At 34.5% G+C, this 12153-nt stretch overlaps 1 protein-coding gene across 1 annotated transcript; it reads right to left on the bottom strand.

Moving 5' to 3' along the window:
• Positions 1 to 2478: 2478 nt before the first annotated feature.
• On the bottom strand, positions 2479 to 5886 carry LOC120201430. Its single transcript, XM_039202045.1, has 6 exons — positions 5427 to 5886; positions 5244 to 5357; positions 4690 to 4770; positions 3723 to 3895; positions 3436 to 3532; positions 2479 to 2826 (listed from the first exon to the last, which is right to left on the bottom strand). The coding sequence occupies exons 1-6, from the start codon at positions 5760 to 5762 to the stop codon at positions 2716 to 2718; spliced, it is 912 nt and encodes a 303-aa protein (XP_039057976.1). The 5' UTR covers positions 5763 to 5886; the 3' UTR covers positions 2479 to 2715.
• Between the last annotated feature and the right edge of the window lie 6267 nt (positions 5887 to 12153).

Here is a 12153-nt window from a genome sequence, read left to right as displayed (position 1 = left end):
TGTGTACCGATGCATCAAGGGTAAAATCCCAAAACTTGTTCAAGGTGTATCGATGCACTCCTTTAAAATAAAAACATCGAATGCCATCAGTGTATCGATGCACGCGTCAAGGGATGCATCGATACATGATGTAGTGCATCGATGCATACCTTCATTAAGAGATGAAAATAACTTTCTTTTCAGCCTGAGTGATAGTTTAGAATATATTAATTATATTGATTAATATCAATGTATTACTATGTAAATATAGAACGTAATTTCGTTCTAGAACAAACGAAGGATTAGGATCAAGTCAAAACAAGCAAGGCCAATGTGAGTGCATATCCTAGATGAAATAGAATTGAGATAAGGCTTGCGACAAGTCTATCTCTTAGCATTGAATTTATGATGCCATATTCACGCACATGCATATATATATATATATATATATATATATATATATATATATATGTTAACGTTATAGTGATTCCATGCATTTTTCATTCATGATTTAACATGATATTATATGAATGAATGCCATTATCAGAGAATCCTTCCAGGTATGTGAAATAATGGAAATGATCATATGAAGTGGCTTATGTGTTTACATAGATAGTGATGAAAGAGATAGGAAATGAGAAATGTATTTATAATTAAACCCATGTTATTTAATATGAGATCTGTATGTATAATTGGCATGCCAAGAGTCGAGAGATTATCAGTGGTCTTTCAGGACATAGTGGTTCTTCGGGACATAGTGGTCATTCGGGATAAATATTCAGTACCCCTAATGGGATTTTATTCGAGCTGTGGTGACAACATTGTGCACAACCTCAGTGTACTCGCGTATCTTCTGTTCTCAATAATGTACATGAGCAATCCAAAGATAAATTAAAGTGGAATTAGCATAAGAATATATGTTTTATATGTGCATGTCACCATCATATATGTTATAATGTAATAGATGCATGCAAATTAAGAAGTCATGATCGTATGGTAAGAATGCATGTTTATGAATGCATTATTATATCTATATATTTATATTATGCCTCACTAAGTCTATGACTTGCGTGTAAGTGATTTACACGTAGATACCAAGAAACAAGAAGAGCAGTAATAGAAGTGGCAAGGACATCATCACTACTAAAAGATCAGATCAGAAGTAATTAACAAAGTAAGTATTTTGGTTGTCTATAGAGTGTTGGCATGTAATAAGTTGTTAATTACGAATGCTCTGATCAATTTTGTATTTTGTGGTATCTTTTATGTAAATTAATGTATTTTGTTTTAATGAAAGTTTAAAATTTCCCTGTTTTTCTTTAAGTGTCAAAGTTTGAAAAGTCAATGTGACACTTCAGACTCGTATCCGGGTCGAGTACGGGTTGGGGGTGTTACAGTTTGTTTGCTTTGTTGACTTGGATCTTGTTGTGGCAAGGGGCTTGATGCATAGTTAGTGGAAGTGTTGGTGGCCGATGATTAGTGCAGATAGGCAGCGGTAGATCCTTCATTAGAGCCGTTGGATCTCTTTCAGATCCAACGACTGAGATTTATGCAGCGGTAACTATTAAAGGGGTTAGGGTTTGGAAACCCTAATTTTTTAGTGTTGTGTCAGGTTATAAATGTGCTCTAGGTTTTGAGTGTAATCTACTATGTTGGACTCCGGGTTTGGGCCGGATTACCCTTTGTAATTGGGGCCCGAATTGGGTTTTGTAAAGTCCTACAACAACAACAACAACAACAACAACAATAATAATAATAACAACAACAACAGGACGAAAACGAGTATCGACAGGAGGGGGTTTTATTTAAGAATATTAAAAAAATTTAAAATTTAATTTGAATATCTAAAAATTTTGGGGGGCAAATTGATTTTTTTTTTAAATTTTAAGAGTCAAAACTAGAAATTTTTAAATTGGGAGTGGGAGCATGACCCCCTCTAGTCCAACTTGTGTTCCGCCCCTGGTTAACTGAATTCTGCCCATCCTACTTTTCTATCGATTTGAACTAGGTGATCTCAATGGTATAAGGAAATATTGTTCTCCCTAGAGATCTCGAATTCAAGTATCTACGTTTGTAGAGTGTGTGCGCGTTGTCAATTGTTTAAGAAAATTCTGAACATATACTTATAATCACCCCAAACTGTTAAAAAAAACTTTTCTATCGACTTTTCGACGACGAAGGGAGAGTTTTCTAATTGATAAGATGGGAGGGAAAGTTTTCCAATTGATAAGATGGGAGGAAATGAATTTTACCATTCACTGCATCCATCTATCTGCTTGTAATGTCGTGCAAAACACACAATGAATTTCACCATGTCGTCCATGGTTAGGTGCCTTGTTACTACTACTTTCACAAGGTCTGAGAGTTGCCAAACAAAAGATAAATCATTTATACACACACATCTATATGCATGTAATGTCGTGCAAAACACACAATGAGTTTCACCATGTCGTCCATGGTTAGGTGCCTTGTTACTACTACTTTCACAAGGTCTGAGAGTTGCCAAACAAAAGATAAATCATTTATACACACACATCTATATAAAGTTTGCAACATACATTTCATTGATTCATTATCTTTCTCTCGAAACTGACTATAATATTAACCTATACTATCTCTTATATAAGAATATCTATCTGGATCACAAAAGAACATACTTTACAATGCCGAGCTTAAATTGGAAAATAACCTGGTATGGTTACTCTGCTTCTCAAGATAACAAGAAGATTTCAGATTTCAGAAGGTATCGGCACCGTCCCCTAGTGTGGAGAGAGAGAACGGGGCGATGGCTACGTTGAAAGTAGGTGATCCTACTCTGTCAATGTGTTTCATTTCCAAGTCTCCTTCCTGCACCGCAATGTAACCAAGAAAGTAAGAACATGGACAGCCTTTATAGACCAAGTAGGCCAAAAAGCTGATGGATTCAGATCACAAGATATACAAGGGCACCGGAAGTGATAAAAATGAATGCACAAAAGTTGCAAAAAAGGTATGCAATACATACAAGAGACCAGGCCATGGACATTTAGCAATTGCAACAGAATTTAAGCATCCACAGTCCACACCCACAATCAAGTGACGAAAATAACAAGAACAAAATTAGGGTCAAACTTATTGTGAACTAAGATAATATATTAATGTGTTAATGCAGACTGAAACCTTGGACTATGAACTTTCTAATGCAGACTGAAACCTTGGAATATGAACTTTCTTTTTCAAAACATGGAAGCAATGTACCCAATAACTAAAAAGGATTAGAGCAAGTTGCATCAATTAAATCATGAATCAAACATCAAGATAAATGCTCTTATAAAGGTAAGAGCCAAATAAAAAAACGCAAGTTAAACAAAAAGAAATATTTTTCTAATTCCACTAATCAAACAGTACTTCAGTTTTGGCAAAATTAAGCATTCTTCTAGCTAAAGAGCAAGCAAATAAAGAACAGGCCTCTCATACCATTCTCCCATTGGAAGTGCTTAATGGGCACGCAGACGAGTATTCGAAACCTGTTTTGGGAAGAATAACTGGCTGTTCACCTATAACTCCAACCCCCCTGCAGCGGAAGAATGCAACAAGATCAGATTTTATGATATTAAGGAATAAAATAACTTCCATCCAATCCTTTTCAAACAAAGGAAGGAGACGATTGAAACTATGTTAAAAATGAAATGCAAAAGATAACAAAGAAGATAATGTGTTGTTTTTCCTTTTGGCTAAAAGAAAAAGGTAATGGGTTAACTCACCAAACATTTTCAGTTTTCCCATTGCCATCTGTGATAATCCAGTGCCTTCGGAGAAGCTGAACAGGACGATCTGAATTATTGGTTATTCTTATTCTGTATGCAAAAAAGTATTGTCCCCTTGAAGGCAGACTACGCCCCTCTATATACACACTCCTAACTTGAACTCTGATTCCCTGAAATATCCAAATATATCATCAGACTTACAGTTCTTTTCTTTCTATTTCATCTTCAAATAAACAATTGTCTTTTGTTGGTTGTCTTCACGGATCCAGATTAACATATTAAAATGTCCAATAAGGAAGGGTAAATAGATACTTGGGAAGGAATTAGGACCACAAAGAATACCTCAAGTTTGGCCAGAGAACCTTTTTTTTTTTCCCCTAAAGAAACTTAACAGAACGAGTATCTCACTTGAAAATCTAGTCCTGACAACATTAATGAGCAAATTCAACCTATATAGCTAGAATACAATTCTAGAACCTTGCAATGAAGATACCTCAATAAGGACACCTCACAGTTCAAAAAGATCTCAAATTTATTCGACTGTTCACTTGTTGCTCGCACTGGTTATCTTTTACTTTTTAAAATGATGTTATCAAGAAAAACAAACTACATTAAAGATTAAAAAGAAAGAGAAGCCTAAAATGTAAAAAAAATCATATGTAAAGTTTGTAAAATTTCATTTACGTTATTTGTGAAAATTTAAACATTTATTTCTAATTCCTCGAACTTATGTTTACCTTTGCATCCAGAAATTTAAAAGCAATCAACAAACCCAACACCAAATTGAATATTAGAAACCAAGTGAAAGGAGGTCGAATCCTGCTAAAACAGTGATTAAAAACAATCCAACTTATTAACCACTCCAGTGTAGTCCTCTAGAGACTAGAAAAAGAAAATCAAAGTAATAAAATATCCTTCTAGAAACCAGCAATGACAGCTGTGTGAAATTAGATTAATTTCATACCAAGGTTGTTGCATCACTTGAACATTTCAGGAGAGAGTGAGGTGCAATTTCCTTCAACTCGTCACGATATCTAGCAGCATCCTGAAGAATTGCAGGTAAGGCATTAGAGTCAACATGTATATCATAAACATGTACAATATAAGATCGTTATCCATAAATAATCTCTAATTGTTTAACATTAGAAATGAAAACAGTAACTTGGTGTTTTTTTAGTAAACTATAACAGAAATGAATCCAGAAAGAGCTTATGGTGTTAAAAGAATAGAAAGTAATTTATTCCAGATTCATGAGTATGTGGCATGAAATAAGCATAATTCAGCAAGCAGCAGTCTAACTTCCAATATCTTTCGGTAAGCTTTTGTTGCATTCATGTTGATTCTCGGAAAAAGTAAAAAAGATGAAAGAAAATAAACGGGGAAAAAAAAAACATGAGACCTATGATCTCATCCGTGTTCAAATTATAGAGAATACAATAGAAAAACTAAAGAAAAAAAACGAGTACAAAAATGGATATAAAAGGCCATCAGAATGTGCTAAAAGGAGTTGAGAAATACCTCAAATCTTTCATCAGCAACTGCCTCTTTGATCAGTCCCCTGAATCTCAAAACAGGCTCCTCTTCCTCAAGTCTTTTCAAAGAATCACGTATCCTCGCAGCTTCTTTATAATCCTAAAATCTCAAACAAATCTCTTACCTCGTTTTTTATAATTTAAAAAATTGAATGGAAAAAAAACAGACCTCAGATTTCGCAGCAGCCTCCATTTGCTGTTTCAGCATTGCATAAGTTTGGCTCCGAGATAAAAACGAACTCTGATTCTGAGTTGGATTGGGGTCCATACTCGGTCTCTCGCCACCACCAGCGTTCCCGCCATTCCCGTTCCTATCCACCGTACAACCCACTACCAAACACTTGCGAGCAGCAGAGCCACCATCCCAACAACCCGACCCAACCCTTCTCCTCCTCCCAAAGTCCAGGTCTATCGCCAATCCGTGACCGACCCGAGCAGGAAAGCAGGTGCTCCTCGTTGCTCCGGAATTCAAAACAGTAAAAGACTTGAGGCCGAGCGAATGCATTTTTTGTTTTTCTTTTATTTAAAATCACCTCAGTAGTTCCGTCACGTTTCTCGCGTCTTGCCGCCAAAGAAGCAGGAAATTTCCCGGGATTCTGAGAGCCAGGAAAAATCATGTATGTTTGGATATCATATGATAAGAGGATATTGTTCACAGCCCCTGCCTAGCCTTCAAGGAGTAAGAGATATCCACAAATTTCATTTTATGGAAGAGATTGATGCACGTATGTGTGACTTAAATGAGTATAGCTACAGAAATATAGAATTTCTTCTGCTGCTTCAACAAAAGAACTAGAGAATCTATATCTATAGAAGGACGCCATTGATTCCATTTCAATTCTGGTTTGAGTTTATGGCTACGTTTGAATGGTTACTAGTGTTCTTCATTTTTTATTATAAGTTCAAATTAAATTGTTATACTTAGTCCCGTTGAAAAGATTAATTAAGGGTCCGTTTGTTTACTGCTGAATGCTTTCAGTATTGAGCCATTCAGCTTTGAATGCTGAAAGTATTTAGCGTGTTTACTTCTCACTTCTGAATGAAGATTATGTTGAATGAAACAACAAAACATTAATGAATGATTCAGCATTAAAGTACATTATGAATCATTAAGCATCCGATATTTTATCATAATACCTATTTTTTCACGTGTTGTCTTATTAAACAATCATATCATATCTTGTAATATAATAAATCATTATAAAGGTAAAAATGAAAATATTCATAATTCAAATTGTTCATTCAGAACCATTATCAAACAACATGTTACATTCAGAGTCAATTCATATAGAGTCTTTGAATCATTCAGGCTATTGAATCATTCAACGCTTAATCATTTTATTTTATCAAACATCCCCTAAGATTTTTATTTAATTTTTTTTAACACTTTTGATCATCTATAAGATAATTTCTAGAAGTAATAATTAAATTATAAGTTTTTTAAATATTGAAAATAATAATGTATCATTGTTTTACTTAATTATATATTTAAAGATATTGAAATCTTATGATTTTTGATCAATTTTTTTAGAAACTTAATGTTTTAGAAGGATTAAAGTTACAGTTATACCATTTAAGGGGTTAGGACTCTAGATCTCTGACTTTGCCCCTTGTCCTTCTCAATAAAGTTCAATTTGGCACTTAAAACCCTTTTTTTTAATTTAAGTATTTAAATTTAATTTTAATGTTCAAATCGATATAAGAATATCGTTTTTTAATTCAAATAGATATTTATAATTTTTAATTATTATAAACTAATAAGTTAAATTAAATATCAAATTAAACATTAAAATCAAATTCATGTATTAAATTAAATCTTAAAAAAAAGTTCGCATACCAAAAAATATTTAGGTACAAAATTAAACCTTGAAGGCAAGTTTATGTATCAAAACATATACTTATGAGATGGCATCCTTTGTTATTTTTTTGGATGTTAATTTATTAACAATAAGCGACATTTCATTTTAATGTCAATATGTGTCGATGTAGAAATTAAAAAAATATTAACTTATTATATCAGTAAAATTTTATTTTATTTTTTTATTTCATCATCTTTATAGGGTTCTTTATTTTTAACCATTGTCAAAAATATTATTTTTGATATCTTTTGCAGTCACCTTAGACATTAATAAACTTATCTCATCATTCTCTATCATATTAAAAAATTATATTTTTTTTATAAAAAAATCTCACAAGTTTAAGCAAAAAATCCATATTTTTTTGGTTTTGAACCTTTTTCATATTTGAAAGATTTTGGGTGTTCATTTGAAAAATCGTATAATGAGAAATATTTTTTTCGAGAATACGAAAAATATTTCAGTTTTAATCTTATCGGACGATCAACAAAGAAGATTAAACCATTAAATGTTTATTATGTATATGAATTTTCTTTGATTTTAAGCGATTTTCATGAAAATCAATTTGAGAAGATGAAGAAAAAAGAAAAAATATGAATATTTTGATATCAAACTTATCGTGCTCGACAAGTGGGATTGAGAGCAATGATAACCGAAAAAAATTGATGACTTTTTCGTATAATACAAAAAAGAAAAAAACCACGTCATCACACAATTTATGATTCAACGGTCCATGAAAAATTAAATCAAAAAATTTAATGATAAAATCAAAATTTTTATAATTTAGTGATATGTATTAAATAATATTTAAAATTTAGTGATTAATGATGTAATTTACCTATTAAACGAGTTCAAATATTATAAATATAAAAAATAATAAATGTTTAACGTTAAATAATTAAGAGTTATTTTTAAATAGATTTTATCTTGTATTTATCTCAAATTAATTAAAAAAACATCCCATGTCGTTTTACACCCTTTTTTCTGTACGATCCTCTTCCTATAATTTTCCGCGACACCACCACCTACTCTTTTTGTTCTTGCAAGTGATTCACCCATCTCTTTCTTTTACCAACTCTTTTTTCTAATAAAAAATATTAAATCATCAAAAGACAATAAAAGTAACACAATTTAAATTAGAGAAAATCGCCTCAGTGACAAAAAATGTCTTATAATATACGATTTTAACCAACTTTTTTTGGATTTGCCAAAATGACCAACAAAATCGCAACGCGAAATAAAAATCGCAACGCGATCCCCAGAATCGCAAATCAGTTTCCAAAATCGCAACGCGATTCTTGACAATCGCAATGCGATAGTACAAATTCGCATTGCGATTTTCCAGAATCGCAACGCGAATATGAAAATCGCAACGCGAACACATAAATCGCAACGCGTATCCGTAAATCGCAACGTGTATCCGTAAATCACAACGCGTATCCGTAAATCGCAATGCGTATCCGTATATCGCAACGCGTATCCGTAAATCGCAACGACAATACGTAAAATCGCAACGCGTATCCGTAAATCGCAACGCGATTTTTAAAGCGCCATTATAATCGCTACGCGTATTTTATTTTCAAATTACAAAAACGAATATTAAGACAAAATCCCGTAATCGCAACTCATAACCTAAAACCTAAAATCACAACTCAATCCCATCTCCATCTCTCACTCTCTACGGCGAAATCCGTCCCCATCTCCGAAGATTTCCGTCCCCATCTCCGGCGAAATCCCTCACAACCATTCACGGTCAGAAATCCCTCACAATATTCAGAAATGGAAAATCAACATCCGAGGGTTAGTTTTTTTAATTATTTTTATTTTGAAATTTTTGCATTATTGTAGGTTTTTCATATTGAAACTGATGATAAGTTTACTGGTCATTTCAATAATAGATTAACCATTTCACTTAGATTTTATTTCGCGTTACGATTCTCTTGTTGCGATTTTCATTTCGCGTTGCTATTCTCTCGTTGCGATTTTCAAGTTAGTATTTGTCTTGTCTTTGTTCTGTCTTTTGGTTGAAGTAATGCAATCCATTCAAGTTTCAATTTGCAGAAGAGTCGCAACGAGATAAATGAAAATCGCAACGTGAAAATGACTATCTGCAACGAGAAAAATGAAAATCGCAACGAGAGAATCGCAACGCGAAATGAAAATCGCAACGAGAGAATCGCAACGCGAAACCAAAATCGCATTGCGATTTTCATTTCGCGTTGCGATTCTCTCGTTGCGATTTTCATTTTGCGTTGCGATTCTCTCGTTGCGATTTTCATTTCTCTCGTTGCGACAGTCATTCTCTCGTTGCGATTTTCATTTCAACCAAAAGACAAAACAGTGTTGCAAATTTTAGTTTCAAGAATAAACTACTACTTTTTATGTTTATTGTTTTTGGTATATCTTCACAGTGTAGTTTTTGGTATATCTAACTTGGTATGTTTATTGTTTTTGTAGAAATTTTTTTCGGCTTCATTGACATTAAGGAATAAAGTTAGCCTAGCCACTACAATTGCTTCGAAGCTTTCACCTGCACAAAGACAATTGTTTGAGGAAACCTGCTTCGGGCCATGGCTGAGAGTACAGCATCCGGGTGGAGATGCTAATTTGACCCATTTGTGGCTTCAGACCATGACATCAAATCTACCCGACAGTATACAACGTGGTGAGGAAGAGATATGGTTTCATTTTCCACTAGCGTATACTTGTTTTGGGCGGAAGGAGTTCTGCTTAATCACTGGTCTACGATTCGGACACGATGATGTAGGCCGGTACACTCGTCATATCGCCCGCCCATCATGGTTATCCCGGGTTTTTTCCGGATGAGTCAATGGAGAAGCCGAACCTACACGTCGACGACCTGAAGAAATTGTTTAATAAGAAGCTGGTTTCACTCGGATGGATGACGTCGATGTTGTCCGAGTATGCCTTCTACTACTTGTGTATGCCGGCTTTTTAGGCAGAGAGGCCAGACAACCTATTCCTCGGGAGCTAATAATATTGGTAGAGGACCTGAATGCATGGAATCTGTTTCCGTGGGGTTCGTATATATGGAAAGCTACCTGGACTAAGTTGTCTACTGCCTTGATGACCGCAAAAGTTTGCGTGGCGATGGGTCGAAATACACTTTGTCAGGCTTTGTTTGGGCCTTTAAGGTAAGAATTTCTATATAATGTTTCTAAAATTATAATTAATTATTTAACAATTACTAATTTTGTTATTATATTGTTTGTAGATTTGGATATTCGAGGCTTTCCCCAGCATGCGTACATATGCAATAAAAACGTCAAATGATATTCCCAGGGCTATTTCCTGGAAGAGGAAAAATCTGTTGGATTGGGAAGACTTAATACCATATGCGACAATAAATAATATAAGTTAACACAAATACTTTCATATAATATATAAACAAGTTATTAATAGTAGACGTTTAACTTTGTTTGAGTTTTTATATTGTTAGGAGGCCAACATTCCATTACAAAGACTGACACCCACGGAGGAAGAGCTTGCCACTGATTGGTGGCAAGCTAGTCAGAGTTTTTTTGATGGCATGGATGATGAGCAGCATCCACTTCCTCCAATTCGAGAGCCATCACCTCACCCAGAGCCATCACCCGATCGACCCGACTATACACCTCTAGAACGAGAGCCATCACCTATCCCGTCACATCATCGAGCCTCTTCTCCACCATCACCTCATGATAGGCAACCGGTAAAGAGGCCACGACATTTATCTCCTTGTTCTCCACCTCCACGGGATGAGTTACGTGATGAGGTCAATGCCTTGCGTGAGGAGATCGGTACTCTACGCGATAACGATGGTGCATGGCGTGTGGAGGTGTCAACTTTACGTGGTGAGGTTGCCGCTCTACGTGAGATGATAGTATCGTTGCATAATGAGGTTCATACTCTACGCAACGAGGTAAGTTTAAGATTTTCCATATTTAACTTAATGATAAATTTACTCGTAATTTCACTTAGATTAGCCATTTCACTTAGATTGCTTAGTAAATTTATTCGGTTGCTGCCAATTCTGCTAAACTGTGTATTCTTTAACACTGTGAAATAGTATTTGTATTTGTTTTGTCTTTTGGTTAAAAGTAAATTTGTTCGGTTGCTGCCAATTCTGCTAAACTGTGTATTCTTTAACACTGTGAAATAGTATTTGTCTTTGTTTTGTCTTTTGGTTGAAAGTAAATTTGTTCGGTTGCTGCCAATTCTGCTAAACTGTGTATTCTTTAACACTGTGAAATAGTATTTGTCTTTGTTTTGTCTTTTGGTTGAAAGTAAATTTGTTCGGTTGCTGCCAATTCTGCTAAACTAATACCCTGAAGTCAGTATTTGTCTTTGTTTTGTCTATTGGTTGAAGTAATGCAATCCATTCAAGTTTCAATTTGCAGAAGAAGAAATAGTTTACTTTCGCAACACGAAACTTAAAATCGCAACGAGAGAATCGCAACGCGAAATGAAAATCGCAACGACAGAATCGCAACGCGAAACCAAAATCGCAACGACAAAATCGCAACGCGAAACCAAAATCGCATTGCGATTTTCATTTCGCGTTGCGATTCTCTCGGTGCGATTTTCATTTCGCATTGCGATTCTGTTGTTGCGATTTTCATTTCGCGTTGCGATTTTGGTTTCGCGTTGCGATTTTGGTTTCTCGTTGCGATTCTCATTTCACGTTGCGATTTTAAGTTTCGTGTTGCGAAAGTAAACTATTTCTTCTTCTGCAAATTGAAACTTGAATGGATTGCATTACTTCAACCAATAGACAAAACAAAGACAAATACTAACTTCAGGGTATTAGTTTGAAACATATTTTTCTTTGTTATCTGATGCATTTTGTGAACTATTATAGAATAATGACTTGGGTGAATACAATGCAAGTTTGAAACATATTTGTCTTTGCTTTCACTGTTTAAATATCATGTCTGTTTATTTACTGATTTTTGTATTTAATTATTTAGCGGCCCGATAGAGTGGATGCTTTACGTCTGGTTATGCTTGCACGACGGAGTTCACGCATCAGACAGCGTG

This window comes from Hibiscus syriacus, unplaced genomic scaffold (genome assembly GCF_006381635.1).
Source record: "Hibiscus syriacus cultivar Baekdansim isolate YM2019G1 unplaced genomic scaffold, ASM638163v2 tig00007204_pilon, whole genome shotgun sequence".
NCBI lineage: Eukaryota > Viridiplantae > Streptophyta > Magnoliopsida > Malvales > Malvaceae > Hibiscus > Hibiscus syriacus.
The sequence above is the reverse complement of the archived record's forward strand: the minus strand, read 5'-3'. Positions and strand labels throughout refer to the sequence as shown.